This window comes from Eschscholzia californica, unplaced genomic scaffold (genome assembly GCF_041429995.1).
Source record: "Eschscholzia californica isolate CP2 unplaced genomic scaffold, dmEscCali1.0.p SCAF_2, whole genome shotgun sequence".
Taxonomy (NCBI): domain Eukaryota; kingdom Viridiplantae; phylum Streptophyta; class Magnoliopsida; order Ranunculales; family Papaveraceae; genus Eschscholzia; species Eschscholzia californica.
This window is the reverse complement of record NW_028238309.1, coordinates 47,802,978-47,824,154: the sequence shown is the minus strand read 5'-3', so window position 1 is coordinate 47,824,154 and position 21,177 is coordinate 47,802,978. Positions and strand designations below refer to the sequence as shown.

The window sequence follows — 21,177 nt, the reverse complement described above, 5'->3', positions numbered from 1 at the left end:
CGAAGATAAGTTTAAGAAACATAATTATTTTCTTTGAATAGGATTTGAGGATAAGTTTAAGAGATATAAATCTCAATCTTTGGAGATAAGTTTGGGAATTAAAACCTTAGTTATTGAAGAGGAAGGTCTATTCTGAAAAAGATACCTTAATCTCTTATTATATAGACTAGGCATTACCCGTGCCTCCGGCACGGACGCTTCTGTTGAACACTTTACTTGTTATAAAGTGGTGGACCTTCCTTCATCAAAATGAGTGATATTTAATTTGCATCGGTGATCTTTCAGTTATCACAATTATTGCATCTTCTCTTACTGACATAAATCAAAGCAAAAAAATTAGGAGAAGATTTTCAAAAACAAATTATAAAAAACAAACAAATTAATTTTTCTCAAAAATTAGAAATAGCTACGGTAATTATAGATTTCAAAAAATAAAAAGTTCTACACAACGTGTAACAAATCATGGTTAGATACTCTTCATCAGCTTCTCCGACTTTCTCTCTTCAACTTCGTTTAATATTTGTTGATTGTAATCGGCAAAGAAGTTATAGTATATTTGAAGAACATAAAGTTGATAAAAAAGGATATGATTAAGTTGATTTTTTGTTGGGGGGCGAAAGAAGGAGCCATAAAAATGTAAGCATAATTTGTTAGCATTATGTTCTAGGTGGCTTCTTCGTTGAGTTGGCAATGTGAATGAACGGTAAGTGGTAACCATGTAGCCCTATTCTTATTGACCCAAAAACAACATATCCATATTATAAGAAATCCTAGAAGAGTTGTACAATTGCGAAATTACTGCCTTGCAAATTCGAATTTAACTAATATATACACAAATATAGGTTCTCCATTACCTTAGGAAAACAAACAAACTTCTACATTTCTTAATTCCCATGAATTTGTATACATTCATTTTTTTTTTCTTTGTTTTATCATCTCTATATAAGTGTTTTTTCATGTTACCCTAGGACAAAAACTAACACTGAACTCACAAAGAGTTGAGGTTGAAAGCGTTCAAAATAAACAAAGCTCGTTCTTGATTGGCTACAGAAGAAAACTTCATATGATGTCTCCTGAACAATATAATTGTCTTCCCTATTCTTGTCTCTTGGTTCTAAATATCTATCATCCTCCAACAGTCTCTTCATAAAATCCACCAAATTATTAAATAAGAAACACGGTAACATAACAATGAGTGAAAGAATGAAAAAAGGTAGTAATTCATTGTAGTTGATCTGCTAATCTAAAGGGTCGTTAGGTTGTCGGACTCCAAAATCTAAACCTATAGAGAGTAATAAAGATGCTTCGATTGCGGGTAAAGCTAATACAAATGCTTTAACCACCACATTCTCCTGCAAAAATGACAGTGAAACAAAATAGATTACTCGACAAGAGACGAATTAGACATATGGATTTTATTTTATAACAAATAGGTATAACCCGTGCCTCCGGCACAGATACTTCAATACTTAAAAAAAGAAAAAAGAGAACTGGGGCTAAGACTTCTTAGTACTTGAAGATATAACAATCGATCTTAATATAAATAAATCGAAGTAAATCACTGTCAACATATAAGCGTCCACTAACTACGTACCGATTGTATGACTGGATATATATAATATTATATGTATAATATATAAATATATACATGTATATATGTGAGGAATCTGATATCAGGCAAGAGTGAGCAAAGAAAAAGAACAACAAAAATCGTCTTATGGATAAAAAAATTCTTTCAAAACCACTCCCATGACATTGTCACTAAACCTTAAACAATCGCGCCAATTGAGGAGCATTCACCGCAACAAACTGTTTTAAGGAACACAAGATACAGAAAATGCAAAATACAAGAACTATAAATGCATAAAATCACCTCGAAATCTTAACTGCAACTCGTCTTCAATCCATGAAATTTGAAGTTAATGATCATTTACCTATTAGAAGAACCCTTTGTTGCATTCATAACCTTATCACCATGGCATTCAACAATAATCTTCTCATTTCTAAAAGGGTCCTTTCTTGCTCTAGTAGTGAAGAGGTATTGTTATTTGATTCACTCTTCTTAGTGGAAATATATCAACATCTTAATGCCTTAGCACACCAACTGGACACCATCACTAACAGTATACCTGTAAAGAAGATAATGTTTCAGCTGCTTTCATCTAGTGCATCGACAAGTTGTTACTTCACGCTTTGTAAATGTTGTAATCAATAAAATAAGTAGATGAACAACAGTACCTCGGAGACCTAGTCAAGGTAGATGGACCAGGAAAAAGAAATACCAAGGAAGGGGTGGCGATTCTTGGTGCAAGTACTTTCTGTTTTGGTGTTTAGCTGAGATCTCTGTTTGTGAAGCTCTCTTTTTCACCTCGGCATGTTGTATCGACGTTCATATTTCTTCTAACATCTGACAAAAATATTGAAATAGGTAAATTACTCAACTACTGGATGCTATGGAAAAAAGTAGAGTCAGAATTTTTCTTAGGCAACAGAAAAAACGCATGATTGCTCAAATAAAAGTGATCTTCACATATATGTAGCGGAAACACCTTATGTAATATGGAAGTAGTAACATTTAGTAAAGGTCTAAGTAGCCAGACATGTTCTTTCTTCAAAAGAGTGGGTTGTAGAGTTTCAAAAGATTTCTCCTTGGATTCGATTGATCATCGAATTTCCGCAATGCTATTTCATGGTCTGAAACTGATGTTAGTTAGATTCCAAGGTGGTCAAGGATCCTTTCAAATGAAAACAAGAAATCAATTTTCATAAGAATTTCTATAGCTTTGAGAATGTAGGAATTATGTCCGTCTATAGGATCATGTTTTCAGGGTATAAAAGGTTTGGCAAAAGTTAGTATCCAGCATAAAAAAAAAAAATTTGATTTAAGATAAGTAATGCAATATAAAATCATGTAAACCTAATCTAAATTCTAAACTAATTGTGAACTCAAAATATACTTAACAAAGATATGGACGAACTTAATTCCTACAATCTCAATGTTGTGAAATTCAAAGACTACTTTTGTACAAGCAGTACATACAACTGAAAGACAAACATTTATTTCAACATTTGAATAAATAAATTGACGATGGAAGAAACATAAATACTCACTTCTTCCTCTTTATGGAAGTCATCTAAATCAGAGCTCTCACTTGCTTAATGTCGGATTACCTCAAACACACTTTTGGGAAGAGAAACAGTGAAATTAGCTTATTTTCAACAACTGCAGAAAAGAAGACAAATGGTATGAGCAATTTACACCAAATTTCTCCATTATATATTATCATGGGAAAGAAGAAGAAAAAGATAAAAGGAAGAGAAACAAATACTATCTAGGTTTCCCGCGTTTGTGAGTTGAAATCCAGAGTAGATATTTTCAAATGAAATCCAGAGAAATGAGTTACTGACAAAATCCAAATAAGTGAAGAAACCACAAAAATTTGATATTTGCGATTATCAGTTGGAATAAAAAAAATTAATGAAGATGAATTATACATGTATTAGTCACCCTCTTTGTTGGTACTAATTGGGGCCAAATGTGGAACCTGAACACCACTAAGGCAGTAACACCAATGCAATTTCATTAACCATAATCACATTATGTGCGAAGAGGTTCTCATATGCAAAAAGGACAGCCCTCTAGTAAAGAGAATTTCTTATATAATCCAATCAAAAGTGATTACATTCAATGAGGATTTTAGAGAACTGAAATAACTTGCTTTTAATGAAATAGAAGTATAGGCTTCTGTTTACAGGATGACCAAACCTAAAAATGATGAGAAAACAAGAAATATAATGATTAAATTTTCACATACTCTCTTTAATTGTAACAAACATAACTCAGAAAATAAACACGATCAGAGAATCACAAAAATCTTACAGATTAAAATACAACTACTGTACAAGAAAATAGGGTTAGGGCTTTCCTTGAATGAACTTACCTCAACAAAGAAAATGAAGAGAAAGAAATGTTTTGATGAAAGAAGAAGAAGATGAATAGAAAGGGACGTTTGAATAAAAAAAATACCCCTTTCAGAGAATTGGACCATCTTTCTGGAAGAAGTGATGAGAGGGAATGTTAAAGAGAGGAAGAGAAATGGTTTTGTAACGCCCTCCTACTTGAAGATTGGGATTTGAACGGTCATTTGTAGTTGAAGAAATTGGATGTATCATGAATGTATTTTGACCTAGGTGGCAATTTTTACTCTTTTTTTTTGTCCTAGTCAGCTTGTCCTAGTCACAACCAACCTGATTTGTTATATAGATTAAAAACTAAACGACAATATTCAAAATCAGCGTATGATAAGAAATTTGTAAAATTTTCTCGGTCTTCAAATCCCGTTTGATTGGCCTGGATGGACCCAGAGAGAGCAATGTGATTCTTTTAGGACATTTATATAAGTGGTGCAAAGTATGTCAAACATGTAGTAGATGATAAGGTCATTACTATACGAAGAACACAATTAGTTTTAGAAAAAAATCAACAAAAAGTTTTATATAGAAGTCCAATATAATAAGAAAAACAATTGTTGATCGAGTATTATCTCTACTCATATAAGATGTCTAGAGTTCTCAACCTATTAATAATGATAATTTTAGACATTAGACATAAAGCCAATATCGTAGAGCGTTTACCTTTCTAACATCAATAGGTTTTGGGTTCAAATTTCAGGACCGTAATTTATCCTGAAAAATTATTCAGTATAGTTTATATGTATTAAACAAAGCAGATGATAATATTTCATGATATTTAACGGTAGTAATGTGTATATTATATAACCTAACCATGACATATGATGTAACAGATCTTTTAAAGAAAATGAATAATATTTCACATGGTATCTAACTATCTCCTCACAATGCCTTCTAAGAACTAATCCAACATATAATACATAATAAAAATAAGGTGGCCTTTCACCAAAAATATATATATTTTTTCAACAAAAAAATATAAAGATTCTCATTAAAAAAAACAAAAAAATATAAAGAAGAAAAGGTGGACCTTCAAATGAGCCCAAAAAAGGCCAAACTAACTCCATACATAAAAGTAAAGAAAAAGGAAAATAGTAGGAATAAGTGGATGAAGCCTCAAAAGCTGGCACATTAGCCTCTCCATCTACACTAGTGAGACAAAAGAGTGGCTCGCAAGTTGAGTTTCTGATGCAGGCACATAACACGTGGGTCCACGTTCACGCGTGCCCACGACCTAGTCGATTACATTAGTGGTCCTAGTTAGTATAGGATTAGGAAGTTACCCTAATTTAGTATTTCTTTTATTTAGGAGTTTCTATGTTTTAGTTTCTTTAATATTTAGGAATCCTAGTTTGAGTCTATCTAGGAAAGTCTATTATCCTATAAAAGGAGGTCTAGTCTATTTTGTTATTCAGATTGAAGAGAAAAACCATTGAAGTTAATTAAATTTTAGTTTATTTATCGTTTTCTTTACAGTTCTTCGTTTATTTTATTGTTCTTATTTTAATTCCGCTGCGTCTACATCAAGTGGTATTCAGAGCCATCAAAATTCTGAAATTTTTTTTTATTTCTCAAAAAAAAAATAAAAAAATATCTATGGATACATCTCCTCTTGAATGTTGGAAAAATATTCCACGTTTATGTTGGGATCCAATTAGAGATACAATTCAATTTTATATGGATCGGAAGGATGAAAGAAAAATTCATCAAGTTTCTAAAATTCCACTCTTCGAAGGTCAATTTCATATAAATTTCTGGATTCAACGCATGGAAGATTGGTTCAGAAATCAAGAAGTTCATGACAATGATGAAGTTTTTTGGTTGAACAACATATGTCCGAAAGAATTTATGAACAATTCAATGCAATGCAATGGAGACTCATTGACGAAGGAAAACAAATCATAGACGATTGGACGACGTTGAAAAACATCCTCAAGTATGGTTTTCTTCCTCTCGAAGAGTATTTGCAATGTGTCGAAACGAAAATTGAATCAAGAAGACAATTTCCCGAAGTTACTTCAATCACTAAGATCGAAGATATTGAAGGAGAGGTTCTTGATAAAAAAAAAATCATAGTTTTTCAATAATGGAGGAAGAAAATTTCGATGAGACGGATAAGGAAGAAGAGATCCAATTGGATAACACAATCTCCGACAATTTATTTGATCCGTATATAATTCCGGGAGAAGAATTAGTTGTTTCGAATCATAAAATTTTTCCTCATCAATTATTTTTCACATCGCCTTTTTCTTTAGAAAAAGTAGAAGAAACTCTTGAACAAATTAAATTCGATGAGTTTGAAGTTGATAATCCATACGATGACATTAAAGAAGAAGTTCACAATAAATATAACAAAATTTTTTCTGTTACGGAGGTAGAAAAAGTTATCAATGGTTTGGTTACGGTTCGAGATTCAAGTGGAAACGTGAACAAGTCCCACATATTACTCTTGGTCTGCTTACATGAGGTTCCAAAATTATTACCCTAATGCATACTTTGGTAAATCCAATTGATAGAGAAAGCGGCGATGTGGGACATAATTGATTCGGAAAAATTTTATGATTCGAAACAACTAATTCTTCTCCCGGAATTATATACGGATCAAATAAATTTTCGGAGATTGTGTTATCCAATTGGATCTCTTCTTCCTTATCCGTCTCATCAAAATTTTCTTCCTCCATTATTGAAAAACTATGATTTTTTTTATCAAGAACCTCTCCTTCAATATTATCAATCTTAGTGATTGAAGTAACTTCGGAGAACTGTCTTCCAGATTCAATTTTTGTTTCGACACATGACAAATATTCATCGAGAGGAAGAAAACCATACCTGAGGATGCTTTTCAACGTCGTCCAATCGTCTATGATTTGTTTTCCTTCGTCAATGAGTCTCCATTGCATTGCATTGAATTGTTCATAAATTCTTTCGGACATATGTTGTTCAACCAAAAAAACTTTATCATTGTCATGAACTTCTTGATTTCTGAACCAATCTTCCATGCGTTGAATCCAGAAATTTATATGGAATTGACCTTCGAAGAGTGGAATTTTAGAAACTTGATGAATTTTTCTTTCATCCTTCCGATCCATATAAAATTGAATTGTATCTCTAATTGGATCCCAACATAAACGTGGAAAATTTTTCCAACATTCAAGAGGAGATGTATCCATAGATTTTTTTTTTTTTGAGAAATAAAAAAAAAATTCCAGAATTTTGATGGCTCTGAATACCACTTGATGTAGACGCAGCGGAATTAAAATAAGAACAATAAAATAAACGAAGAACTGTAAAGAAAACGATAAATAAACTAAAATTTAATTAACTTCAATGGTTTTTCTCTTCAATCTGAATAACAAAATAGACTAAACCTCCTTTTATAGGATAATAGACTTTCCTAGATAGACTCAAACTAGGATTCCTAAATATTAAAGAAACTAAAACATAGAAACTCCTAAATAAAAGAAATACCAAATTAAGGTAACTTCCTAATCCTATACTAACTAGGACCACTAATGTAGTCGACTAGGTCGTGGGCACGCGTGAACGTGGGCCCACGTGTTATGCGCCTGCATCAGTTTCACAGCGAGCCACATTGGCCCTGTTAACAAGCCTGGCACAGCGAAGTGGGTCGTGTTTGAGTGTCCTCTGTTGTAACACCGTCGACAAGACTGACCCAAAACGAGCAAACCAAACAAATCAAATCAAACTGCTAACAAAGAAATACTCAAAATTTCCATTCATGGGTAAGAAATAATCAAATCTACAAAAGCTATGAACTCAACAACAAATAGAACAATGGATAAACCTATTTTCATTACACTCCTCACATTTCACCATTTTCCTGTCTTTCATCCAAAATCTTACAGCTCCCATTGCAATCCATACACATAATAAACCTCACTCCACATCCCTCACACCTGGCCAACTTTCGTGGCATTCCGTCGAATAAAATACCCAACTTACCCTCTTCTTCCAACTTCACTACTTCAGCTACACCAATCAACCTTCCTTTTACAAAGACTAGAGGAACTCGAAACCCCTTCTTCCCCCATTAGCTCCTCTCTAAACCCTAAATCCATTGAAACGTCTCTCTCAATTGTATAAATATGATGTGATTCTATTACAGATCGAACGGCATTGCAATCTTCAAAGGTTTTTCTGATTCCTTTCAGTGTTGTTATATAAAAAAGGATTGCATTTTCGCCACTTAGTGGACATTTCTTCTCATACAATTCAAGCATGAATTCTGAATGTGGGATTTAGTCATTCTTGGTTTGGATGAAACCATTTTCTTGATTTTTTTTTCTCTCTTCACTGAGTTCTTTCTCAATTGCTGCAACAAGTTCAGGATAAAATAAAGGACTAAAACTTCGCCTAGATGATACCGAAACACCCGAATCAAATTTAAACTTATTACTTGGAATGGTCTTAGTAGGATATTTCAAATTGAATAAAATCCTCTTGACATTTTCAGATGAATTTAAAATTTTGAAGACCTGTTTGGGATTGGATTTCAATTTCCCACCATTACTCTCTCTGGGTCTGGGGTATGTTATCTTTCCCTACAAATTTCTGCTGTTTCTCCGGAGAGTTAATTTGGTCAAACATTTTCGAAGAATTCTGTCTCGAACCAAACTGAAAAAAGGTAGTGCTTGCTTTATGGTGCAATAGGACTTTTAGTGCTTTTACGACTAATTTGAACACCTATTGGACATTTGGCCCAACCAAACTGAAAAAAGAAAAACAAAATATAATTGGCAAAAGCTTTTCATGTGTGATAAGAGAAGCAAACAACAAATGCAAACAAGAATTCTACAAATTGTGAGTTCAATCCTGTAGAGAGTGGCTTACACTAAGAATTCTTCTCATTTTCTATTCATCGAACAACAGACTAACGGGATCACAGCTCAGTGACATTTACCAGCTCTGTGGCCCCATGAAAAAACTGGGATTCACATACAGAATTACAAATTAAGGCGATTGAATGACCAAATATACTTTGAAGTTCGAACTATTATTCAGTCTTCGATAAAACTACAGCTCGTTCTGTGAAAGATATAGTTTACAGATACATAGGTGATATAAATGTTTTATTTCTATAGTAGGATTTATAATACACGAAAAATATGTTTTACGAGCAAAAGAAGACACGGGTCCAAGTATATGTTTGTACCTGATTATGGTGAAAGTAGCTATAGACTATATTCAAGCTTGGCTTACGTATGTTGCCTTCAGATAATCTACAATCTCTGCACTTTCGAACATTGCCACCCCAGTGTTGGGATCTTCTAGATATGGTACCTGTCCGATAAGATGGTGGAATCGTTTTAGATGATCATATACGAAGAGAAAAGAGAGAAAAGTTTAGTTAATCTGGGACTCAAAATTGTAAGATATATAGGCGAAGAGACCTGAAAATGTCCGGCTTTTTCATATAATACTTGTCGTTTTGGACTCCCACGAGCGCAACTGCAATTGAGAACAAAATTCGAAGTGAAACCACAACAAACTGTGAATTGATATCTCAAAAGGAAATTATACTGCACAGAGGAACATAAAGGAAGATGTCCTTCGATTCTTTTATGCACTAAGGTAGTCCAAGCTCCAAGGAACTCGAGCATTTAAAGAGATTATCATAACATAATGAAAGTAGTTAAAAATGATATCATATGTAAGTTTACCTATTTTATCATCTTTGAATAAGTTTTTGTCCTAAAATGATTTTCGGGCTTAGGCATAGGAAGTGAATTTAATGCCAGTTTTATCTTGTTCCACGAGCATGGTCTTTATATTTTTATTTGAATCTATGTATTTTCAAATTTACCTGTGAAGTATGTGCGGCAATTCCAATTCAACCAGAATTTCACGTACAATTTTGCAAAACGGAGAAGGCTGAGGCATAGAGGAATGAAATATATAAGAAGATTATCCTGGCAGCAAATAATAAAACAACAAACACCTTTGTACCAAAATTTCACATTTTAACTATATCTTGCATTAGGTCTAGTAGACCAAGCATATAAAAGGAGAACGTCAGAAATATCTAAATATTTGAACTCTCAAAACGCCGACCTCGTAGGCCCACAATTCTAGTGGTTTAGGAGGCAATTTCGAAGGAGTATATGAACTTCCCTGCAAAAGGAGACAAAGCAGCAATGTTTGGTCAGAGATCAATAAACTCGTAAAGACAAGATCGGGCTTCCAAAACCAAAAGTTCTGAAATACTTCCATCTAGATTCAGTCTTTTGGGATAAAATTATTCCCGAAATTGGGACCAGAAGGAAATGAAGACGGGTAAAACCATCTTACCCTCCCAGCACGACCAATCATAGCAAATCCCGCAGTTAAGGTCTGCAAAAACAAATCAATTAGCAATCAATAATAAGGTTAAAAAGGCTCATCTTTATGAAAGATAACGATGATAAAACTAGAAATAGAAGCACTTAGCAAGCTTTGGAAATACATTCGAAAGCTTACAGTTAATAACCCAAGAGACAATGCTAGTGGAACTGTGCCATCACCTACACAAAGAAATGCAGAAATGTAATTCACCGGTGTACAATCAATCCTTCATTATACTATGTAACATTAATAATGGTACTATGAGAGGACAATAATTTAGCATAAATACTCTCGTTAAATACATAGTAAGGAAAGACTAGAAACAACACAAATAATAGATAAAGATTCAAGAAACTCTTGATGGGATAAGGAAGCATACCATATTTGCCAGTTAAATATTTAATTATGTCATCTGATTCGTATATCGAAACACCTGTGTTTGGATCCACCTGCAGACAAGATAAAGTGAGGAGGCTTAGCTCCCATTGAAACACCTTCTTACTACATAAACTGAAAGCACATAAAACAGCTAGGTCCCTGTTAGAGAAAAATATTTAAGGGAAAAATCTGTAAGACATAGTCTCGTCCCATGACACGTCAGTCAACTTAAAAAATTGTCGTCGGCAATAAATTGCGGTGGACAAGATTGCTTACTAACGGAGATGTTTTACAATGTGGTTAGCACTCCCCTAAGAAAGTTACACAAGCGAAAGCATCAGTTATATCAGATATAACTAAGATACTACATGGTTGAAAGAAGTAAAAGACAATGACTAGGTTTTACATCTCAATGTCTAGAATCATGTCACCATAGAGAGTAGTTTTTTTTTTCCACATCACTAATTGCTCGAACAGAAATTTCTATCGTTATATCTCACAATTTTCACAACAAAATAAAACATAAACTAGAAGCCAGAAACATGTAACAGAATTTCTTTCCGAGAAGCAAAACTTCAATACATAAGCATCAAATGACTGATCAGTTTTTACACGTAATGCTTAAGTGATTTAACAACCATCTGACTACCAGCCACAATGTCCTTAATTTAGGCACCACCTCGCTCATTCAGCCCAGTTCCATATGGTAAGCAAGTAAAGGATCTTTACCTGACCAACCTAGGTAACAAGCCCCTCTAGAGAAGCCTAAAGAAGTGTTTAAGACAAGGTTACCTCATCTTCTGGCCATGTGGGACTAAGTGGAATGCACATGAGACTACTCATCATTAAGGATCCCACATAAGAAGTAACTAATTGTTTAAGTTGAAAACATATGGTTATATCTAACAATTTTCACAAGAAATAATGACAAACTGAAAACTGTAAGTGTAACTCTTCAAATAAGAAGATTTAATTCATAAGAATCCAGAAATTTAGCAATCATTACACGTACAACGTAAGGACCCCTTGTGAGAACTCATAAGTAAATAATTATATTACTGGCCTGTGTGAAATGCATACGAATGTGGTTTTCATTTACCAAAGATACTGATCAAGAAAATTCACAGTTTCAAGAGGTAAGGAATGTTAGCGAACCATGTAAGGAAACTGCCTCTTCCCACCCATTTGAATGGCCTTGGGGCGAAAATTTGGGCCATTTACTGGGCAAGGATAGTACAAAACATCAAGATCCAAAACACTCACGATTTCCCTAACCTGCACAGAAATTTAAATGTCAGATAAAGGTTTACGACATTTTGAAATCCAACATCATTGATAACTAGGGCCATTTCACCAAATAAACCTGAAAAATGCAAATACAAACTAGAAGATGCTGCTGTTGTGCGCAAGACAGCATTTGCACTCAATGACTCAAAACTACAACTCTTAAAAGGAAAAGCCTTACATCATCCAAATGCCAAAAATAAAAGATTAATTAACTGAAACAATGCTTAGCATCTTTCTTGTTTTAAGAACAAACTCATTTGGTAAGCCAAGTATACAGCTACACATGAAAGGACATCGCTTTAGGATGTAAGAATTACGAGAAGTTATAATAAATTCATAAGTTATAATAAATTCAAACCGAGATGCAATGAAGAGGAAAACTAAATGCATAATTGGCAGCAATTGTAGTTTGATGTTACCTTCCGACAAAATGGACAGCTGTAGTTTCCACATGGTCCATAGTGATCCACAAATGGTGCAAACAACATAAGCTTTCAGACGTATTTCATCAAGAAGTAATGGCAGGAAAAATCTAAGTAACTGGGGGTAAACCAATTACAGAGATCCACCTACTATCTTTATAATGCAGAAAGAAGGTTGACAAGAACAAATGACAAAAGGGTACCCCTCAAATTCATAAATCTCAATAGGCTTCTCTGGGCGAGGGCCTAATTTTGAAGTCTCTTTTAGCTTGATACCTGATAAAGTAAATAAGTATTCAGGGTTAGGAGTTACTATATATATGGAGTTAATAGATCATCTGTTTCATATAAGTAAGCAGATATGACATTTTCCGATATCCTTTAGCAGTTAGGATGACACTTGTGTATTAGTACCCCAGCAAGTATGAAAATATAAATCACTTGTTGGTTATTACCTCCAATTTCGAATGCATATTCACCAGGTGGGATCTCATTCGCAGATACAACAGACGCCGAATACCTGTGACATTAAATAATACAATTAGATGAAGAAGAAGAAGCTCAAATCAAGTAGAAAGTGATGAATCAAAATTGGGTTTTTTTTTTTTTACCCAGAAACAAAAACTCCTGTACCCAAACGAAAGATCAAAGCAAGAGATGCTGATAAGATATCAAAAATCTTGTCAGGACGAATTGCGAATCGCTTTGGCTGTGGAGGCTTGAAATTAGGAGGAGGAGATAGGGTAGGAGAAGAAATTCCTAGATTTTTTGACAAGGGTGTTTCTTGAAGCTCTGCAGAAACCCTTAAAGAAAGGCCAAATTTAGGTTTTGTTGGAGTTGAAAGTGGTCGGAAAACAGGTGATGGTCGGAAATTTAAAAGTCCGGCCATAATTATCTACCGAGTTCCGATGGTAGAAGGAAGGGGATAGAAGGAGTGGTTTTATTAGTGGTTGGCGAGAAGAGTCGTCACCCGCCAAGTTTCAATTTTTGGGCAAAATGATAAAGGATGCTGGTGGACCGTTGATGTAGGCCTATTCTAGACTAAGGGTGGGCTGTAAAATCACTTCATAAGTGTGACTCCAAAAATAAGGCCAGGGCTTTGAGGAAACCAAAATATTTTTCGCTTAGGACTCACAACAACCGTAAACCCACTATAGGGAAATGAAATTGAGTCAATGAACTTTTCATAAAAGCTCATTTTTATCGTATGGTTAATTTATGTTTAGTTGTTTGTATCAGAACGATATAGAACCTACTATAAAAGGTTATTGCATCATTGATGCGCACTACTTGTAGAGCCACTATCTTTTTATAACTCAAATGACTCTACCAATGGGTCATCTTTTTCTCAATTGTCTAATCATAACGATCTAAAATTAGTTATTATAATATTACACTCGCAGCACCGTTGGATAACCACCGGCAAATTATATAGGTTTCAGTTATATTAGTGCAAGTAATATGACATGAAAAACCGAGTCCAACATACATAAGAAAGTCGGTTTAGCATACATAAGAAAGCTCATGAATTTTGTATTTTCTTTTTGAGCTCCTAAGGAGCAGGGAAATTCATATTTTTCAGTTTTAACTTCCATATGTTTTTCTGGGAGCACAAGTTACGCGTGATCACTATTTTGAATATTCGACCTTTCATATGTTATGAAAGTAAGAGTTTTCTGACAAGAGAAAGCACAATATTTAAAGGAAGACGGAAAATCTAGAAGTAAGCCATGTTTTCCTACTTGCCCGAATGGCTTAACAGGCTACTTCATAATGAAATGTAAGGAAGTACGTCATAAAATTTCATAATATGATATAACTTGAAATGTCATGCCCGTAACCAAAATTAGTCAGACTGAGATAACGGATTCAGACAAGTCAGATTCAGATAATAAGAACAACGAACATCACGTGTACCAAGTTCCAAGTGTTTCCCTAAACTCAAGGCAAGCTCTAATTACTTGCCTTATCCTTGGCATAAGCTTTCTAAATCAATAGACCAGAGGGTTTCTAGCAAACTCAACTATGAGATAAAGTGGTCATTAGTTTTCCCTCTTTATGTGGTCTGTAATTCAGACTAGACCTTATCATCAATCTTCATAGTCTTCTACTTGTTATATAAAGCAATAGAAATAAGCATTAAAAAGACCAAATCTTATCTTTCACTACTGCCAAATATCCCCTGTTACCAGAGGACTAAAACAACTGAGCAAACCCAAATTACTCTAGAAGAAACAGAATTATCAGTTCTTAGTGGAGTTCTAAGTTCTCAATTTTCCTCACCCATGACAGAATTTATCTAATCAAATCAAACTTCAGTTTTCTACGATCAGTACAGATCACCTTCTTTGTGTGTATGGATCACACAATCTGCAGTAGGATAAGAGATGCAAGTTAGCAAGTAACCTTGTGACATCTGATTCTCATCCAAGAAAGAACCATCGGATTGATCGACGGAACCAGACACCGCTTGACCAGCACAAGTTGAACATGCTCCAGCTCTGCATGAGTAAGGTAGTTCCAATCCTGCGTTTTCAGCTGAATCAAGGATGTAACAGTCGTCTGGGGCTTCAAACTCGTTTTCTTCGCCATCTGGTCCGATTAACTTCACCTTGTAAGTTGCCATGGCTGATACCCTGAAGGATGATGAAGATTTCAAACCAAATTTCTTAGATACAACTTTTGCAGAAGCCAAAGATGATGGAGTTTTCACTAAGGTAATGGCGCCGGCTTTAGGGACACTGCTTCTGATTGCACAAGCTGATGGAACTCCAATTGTTGCCATCGTTCACCTGATTCAATGCAACAATTTCAGTTAGAAGTAAGACTTCGGAGGCACGTTTTCAAACAGATATACCCGTGCCATGAAGAGAGCAGAGACCCAATTAGCAAATGATTATGCAGGTAAGACTACATTGTCATGCCCAGAAATCGAACTTAAGAACTGAGAACTGGATGATAGTAACGCATATATATTAGTATATGTATTCTTTGCCCAACTCTACCATACAAAGAATTGTGAACTAAATGTGGACATTCTTGAGCAAGAAACCTTCTAGACAGTTTCCACCACAGAGAGCACATACCACATAATGGATTGTGCACCATACACAGTTACAGAAGTACTACCCAAACTACTCTAACCACTTGTACATGTCAAGACCACAAGCGAACTTAAGCATTCAGTTCTTATTTTCTTGTATCCTGATGATATATGAGAAGAAAAGATTAACTATCTATATGCTCTTCATTTAAAGCTATAGCATTTCAACTAAGGCGATAGTAGCTCCCTTATGAAACAAGCAAGGCATTATGATACACCATACAAGTATTTTTTTTTTAATGTCCGAACCCCAACCCCAAAATCCAAAATGTAAGCTGTATTAAGTTCCTCAGTCATTAGTGAATAAATTTACTCAGTCATTACATGCATTGATGCCATGTTAGGGTCAGATGAGTCTTAGGAAAAATCTGTATTATGTTTCTCTAAATACAGAATTGCATAGACCCACTCAGTCTTTCAGTTTTCATGTTCTGATTATGAAGGTTCCGAGTACTTCCTGCTTATTTAAGGGTGGGTTAAAACATGGATTAACGAAAGAAGATGCTTACTGAAAGCAAAAGGCAAACACATGCTCTGGTCTAACCTTATTCATAACTAAGTTCAATTCTTAGGCGAAAAATAAATACAACTACTGCTCTAAAACTAGTCTTCACATGATTTTTATTAGGATGGTGTTCTTTTCCGTGTTGGGGGTTTTCAACCTCATCAAAACTAGGTTAATCTAATTATTCGAGATTTAACGATTGAACAATAAGAGAGAATTTGATCATGGAATTGACATTAGAGAACAAAAATCAGGCATATCACCTTAAAACTGAAACAAATGATTCAAACCATCACAAGAAGTGGGGTAATGAATAGAAATCACATAAAGTTTAAGCTATGAAACCAAAACCAATCTGGAAAAAACAACAAGAACCAGATATTCTTTGAAATATGAAATCAATCCACAAAAAGAAAACTTTGGAGTATATTTTCGCACTATAGATGGATTTGAATGGTCCCACGCCCATCAAACAACCATTATAAGTTCAATTTACTAGTTTCCTTTGATTAATTTTATGTGAGATTTGAGAACAACAACAATTTCTGAACTTTTTAATCAGACTAACCATTTAATCAAACAACTAAATCAAGAACTTTAAACAGATAATAATATTAATAAAGGATGAAAACAAGCAATCGAGCAACAAACATTAAGATTGAATCCAAGGAATAAGAGTAATAGAGATTCATTTGTGTAATCTGAATTGAAAGAGACAGAATCAGATCGAGAAGAAGAATGAAATTCATACCTTTGGTTTGAAAGTAGCGGAGAAATCTAGAGAGAGAGAGAGAGTGAGAAACTAATAAGTAGTAGCTGAGATGAAGAGCGTACCCTAACCTGTATTTATATACGGGACTAGAGAATAGAGATGCCTCTTGGTTTACATAAAAGAGTGGTCTGGTTCTATTTCCGACTCGCGGGTGAACACTTTGTGATTCACGCGCGCGTCTGTCTAACATTTGGCAGCAGATTCCAGGGAGCAATAGAAAAATGTAAACATGACGACATGCTGTGCTGACCACCAATGTACCTGGCCGATTTGTTTGTTCCGTTTCAAACATACATTGCCCACAAATTCCATGAGATACCCCTAATTAAAGATACAATTTTATCTTGAGGGGTAGAATCGTAGATTAATTAAATATTTTAATGAGATATTTTGATAACGTGAAGAATTGATAAACGAATATTGGACGGCCCACAAGAATTTAAAGGGCAACGCTTTGGGGAAAGCTAAATAGTTTCCGGAGTGTGAAGACTCGGTCAAAAATTGGTCAATTTTGTTTGACAATTTTATTTAGGGAGAAAGCAACATAGCTTCTCCACCTCAGCTCTCTCTCTCTCCACCTCACCTCTTTATCTTCTCCGATTAGGTCGCCGCTCGGAAAATTTTCCGGCCGGCGACCATGAAAAAAAAAAAAAAACATTTCAATCACTCTCTCTCTAGAAACTCTTCCCTTCGCCGGAGTTCCGGTCTGTTCTTCAACAGAGCAGATCGGGTATGTTGAAGAACAGACCGGAACTCCGGCGAAGGGAAACTCCTTCGCCGGAGTTTCTAGAGAGAGAGAGAAGAGTGAAATTTTTTTTTTCATGGTCGCCGGCGGAAAATTTTCCGGCCGGTAATCGGAGAAGAGAGAGAGAATGGTAGGGAGAGAGAAGATGAGGTGGAGAGAGTGAGGTGAGGTGGAGGGAGGTGAGGTGGAGGGAGGTGAGGTGGAGGGAGGTGAGGTGGAGAGTTTTTTATTTTGAACCATATTCCCCACAAAATATGTTGCCCCGGAAACTTTTCAAAATTTTGCATATTCCTTTTAAAATTTCAAACCCCGGAAATTTTTTAGCTTTCCCCAAAGCACTGGCCAATTTAAAATATTTGAAAATTTGGCTGTCTTAACAATCTAACGGGTCAAATCCACAATTTTGATAACTATTAGTAAATCCATTATTGATGTAAAATAGAGCCACGGTATAAATATAATTGAAATTAGAGATAACGTGGTTGAGTGTATGTTTTGTTACAGAAGATGGTGCAAAATTTACAAATTTTGGGTTTCTAGTCCAAAAATCTACCCCTAAACACACATTTAGTCCTCCCTAATATTAATATAAGATTTTAAGCCAAAATAATTATTATAATAGATATTTAGTCCAACTTAGTTAAAGTATGTATATGTCAAGATTAAAGTGTTTTTCTGTTTATTGATTCTTGTTTTGTTTCATAAATTACCTGTTATTTATTGTTAAAGTTTCATACTTTATTTCATTTTTTTTAATACTTTATTTCATTTTTTTATATGTGTTATACATAACACATTATGTATCAACAATGTTTCTTAAAAACGGAAAAGGACTAAAAATCTATTTTTTGAGAAGATTGGACCTTAAACCCTTTTTGAACTTTATTTTGGACTTAAAACCCATGGACAAATTTACTATGTTGTTTGCGCTTGTATTGTGAAAGGACACGAGTTTGGGTGGCGTATACTTACAAAGTAAATAGCAAAACTCAAAAAATCACAATTAGTCATATGTGTCGAGTTCCAATTAAAATTCTCATTTTTCGGTGGCAAAAATAGAGATCCTCAATTCTTGTACTCCCTCCGTCCCAAAATGAATGACCTATTTTGAAAACCCAACTTATTAATGGAACATCATTAATTGGTGTTTGACTTTCAAAAATAACATGGGTTTTCCAATTGTAACCTCATTAACTATTTCAATTTACAATAAAAAAGTTGAACTTACCTTTAAATAAAGTTGTCATTAAATTTATAGTAATGGGTATTATTGGAAAGAGCGAAAAATTCCTTTCTTTATTTTTAGAAATAGGACACTAAAATGGGACAACCCAAAATAGAAATTAGGTCATTCATTTTGGGACTGAGGAAGTATGTTGTAAGAAAAGATAAATGATATTGATTGTATCAATTTCCTAGCTATTACATAAGTTCTTTATAAAGAGTTATACAAGAGAGAAGTTTTATCAATTTTACAATGTGGGAATAACTATTCTAACATTCCCCCTCAAACGAATGACTTTTGCTAGTGAAAAATTCATGAGTTTGCTAAAATTTGTAGATGTTGACTTGGTATTGATATGGAGACATCATTGTGAGGTTGCTATGTTGTTGTTCTTTGTTGTTGTTGTTGTTGTTGTTGTTGTTGTTGTTGTTGTTGTTGTTGTTCTTTGTTGTTGTCGTTCTTTGTTGTTGTTGTTGTTCTTTGTTGGTTGTTGTTCTTTGTTGTTGTTTTTCTTTTCTCCATTTGAAGAAAAATTGGTACCGTTACCAGGTGTTGTTATCTTTTCTCCATTGGAAGACCATGTGAAGAAAAGTTGGCGCCATTGCCAAGTATTTTCTCTATTTAAAGAGAAAGCGGACAATTATAACCCATTGTCCGGTTGTGGGCGGAGATATACTCCTTGCTTTTAATAACTCTCACACATGATTATTACTCCATATAGAATGCAAACCGTTGATCTTATGATTTTAACCTTTTTCAACCACTAGCAATCACCATTCTTGAACCTTCCCACTTCAATTGTAATCTATATTTTTTTTTTCTCTTATCTCCTCTTCATATGATCTTATGAAAAACTAAAGGAATCAAGTAGATTACTAAAGGAACAAACATTTGAGAGTTCTCATCTTGGATATAAGAAGCATGAGCAAATCAAGTAAGAGAATTAACTCTTTTGTCATAAAGGAACCCACAAACATGTTTTCAAACATCAAAAGAAAATCATCTTTGAGAATAAGCATGATTTCTTTGATACATTCTATCAAACACTTAATGTGCATCATATTGGAGATCAAGATTTTGGACACTATAAGTATAGTTTCAAGATAAACATGGGGTATATAACTATTCTAACAAGAAATCCATGAATTCTTTTCCCCTCTCTAGCTCTAATAGCTTTCCAATTTCTCTCAAAATATAACTTCAATGGACCATGGATACACATAGATTTGATGTTGTGGAGGACTTGACATTTGAAATGCTTGAGATCATTGAAGAGTATATCATGTGATTTCTTCAACAAATCACTCTTGTTTGGATCTTTCATCTTCTTGTTAATCTTCATCATCTTCAAATACTATTGAGAAAAGTATTGAAGAATGATTAGATCTCGACAATATAAAAGAACTATTCTTATTGGAAAGGAAAAAAGAAACACTAAACTTGAACTAAAACCCGATAAAAGCTCGGCAGACGGTAATCATTAATGGGACTACCCGCCGGCAAGCAGAAGACTCTATTGACTAACCCAAGAAAGAAACCTAGAAGCTCTTATACCATGTAAGAAAAGAGAAATGATATTGATTGTATTGATTTCCTTGCTATTACATAAGTTCTTTATAAAGAGTTACACAAGAGAGAAGTTTTATCAATTTTACAATGTGGGACTAACTATTCTAACATATGTCTCCAATGCAAAACTCTAAACTAGTTTTTTTTTTATTCATGTGACATGATTAGTTTTGTAAAGAAATAATTAGTTGTTTTAGAAATAGATGAAGAGTTGAATTTTATTGGTTGAAATTCAAATATCGATAAGTTGGACAATTAGAATTTAGAAATATCTCAAGAAGACATTCTAAAACAGAGGGTCCTCTTGAGACATCTCTGTTTCATCATCAACACGCCATCTTTGAGTTCTTAGTTGAATTGCATTGGAGAGTATTTTTACAAAAATACTCTAAAAATTCTACATGACATTCCGAGTTACTAAATCTGACATTGCATTGGAGATGCTCTAGTGTTAGTTGTACAAGTCAAATCCGAATTTACATAACCCAAAATGTTATTTGTCTTTTAGTATTCTTGAAATGTAAGTATCTACCAGATTTTGCAAATTGTATTTTCTTATTTACCAAAAAGCGTACTTTGTTCACTTTTTTTTTTTGTAATGTGAAAGGGTTGAAAAATTTGATCACCTACACAGCTACACTTATATAACAAGTGGTGAAAATGCAGTATATATTATAATATACTGTTTTCTTACCAGGCAAATAAGAAAACGATACTTTGCTTACATGTCCTATGCTCACCGCACTTGGTTCTTGTACTTGTGAAAGGGGGAAGGTTCGGGCGAATACAATTACAAACAAATGATAAAATATAATATACATAATGTTTTTTCAAGGCAGCGGAATGCAAAATATTAA

At 34.2% G+C, this 21,177-nt stretch overlaps 2 protein-coding genes, 1 long non-coding RNA gene and 1 pseudogene across 4 annotated transcripts; all 4 read right to left on the bottom strand.

Moving 5' to 3' along the window:
• Positions 1-809: 809 nt before the first annotated feature.
• LOC147558538 (uncharacterized) lies at positions 810-4,116 on the bottom strand. Of its 2 annotated transcripts, XR_015233492.1 has the most exons (5): positions 3,942-4,101; positions 3,112-3,223; positions 2,239-2,407; positions 1,935-2,129; positions 810-1,352 (listed from the first exon to the last, which is right to left on the bottom strand). It is a non-coding gene; the product is annotated as an uncharacterized LOC147558538 (long non-coding RNA). The 2 variants fall into 2 exon arrangements; XR_015233491.1 differs by lacking the exon at positions 810-1,352 and having other exon boundaries at positions 1,638-2,129; positions 3,942-4,116.
• A 3,577-nt stretch (positions 4,117-7,693) lies between these two features.
• Positions 7,694-8,615, bottom strand: LOC147558537 (uncharacterized protein At5g39865-like; annotated as a pseudogene).
• Positions 8,616-8,967: 352 nt separating this feature from the next.
• On the bottom strand, positions 8,968-13,751 carry LOC147558536 (Thioredoxin family protein). Its single transcript, XM_086660243.1, has 12 exons — positions 13,013-13,751; positions 12,857-12,921; positions 12,605-12,677; positions 12,399-12,417; positions 11,848-11,967; positions 10,694-10,763; positions 10,450-10,493; positions 10,282-10,323; positions 10,045-10,104; positions 9,797-9,864; positions 9,384-9,441; positions 8,968-9,273 (listed from the first exon to the last, which is right to left on the bottom strand). The coding sequence occupies exons 1-12, from the start codon at positions 13,288-13,290 to the stop codon at positions 9,178-9,180; spliced, it is 993 nt and encodes a 330-aa protein (XP_086516369.1). The 5' UTR covers positions 13,291-13,751; the 3' UTR covers positions 8,968-9,177.
• Positions 13,752-14,534: 783 nt separating this feature from the next.
• Positions 14,535-16,964, bottom strand: LOC147558535 (ferredoxin, root R-B2-like). Its single transcript, XM_086660242.1, has 2 exons — positions 16,761-16,964; positions 14,535-15,193 (listed from the first exon to the last, which is right to left on the bottom strand). Exon 2 carries the CDS (start codon positions 15,184-15,186, stop codon positions 14,731-14,733), a length of 456 nt encoding a protein of 151 aa, XP_086516368.1. The 5' UTR covers positions 15,187-15,193; positions 16,761-16,964; the 3' UTR covers positions 14,535-14,730.
• Between the last annotated feature and the right edge of the window lie 4,213 nt (positions 16,965-21,177).

Coding starts and splice junctions, on each gene's coding strand:
- LOC147558536 (XM_086660243.1), bottom strand. CDS start 13,290: ATGGCCGGACTTTTAAATTTCCGACCATCACCTGTTTTCCGACCACTT. Junction 12,922..13,012: donor ACAGGAGTTTTTGTTTCTGG/GTAAAAAAAAAA, acceptor TTAATGTCACAG/GTATTCGGCGTCTGTTGTAT. Junction 9,274..9,383: donor AAAAAGCCGGACATTTTCAG/GTCTCTTCGCCT, acceptor CTTATCGGACAG/GTACCATATCTAGAAGATCC.
- LOC147558535 (XM_086660242.1), bottom strand. CDS start 15,186: ATGGCAACAATTGGAGTTCCATCAGCTTGTGCAATCAGAAGCAGTGTC.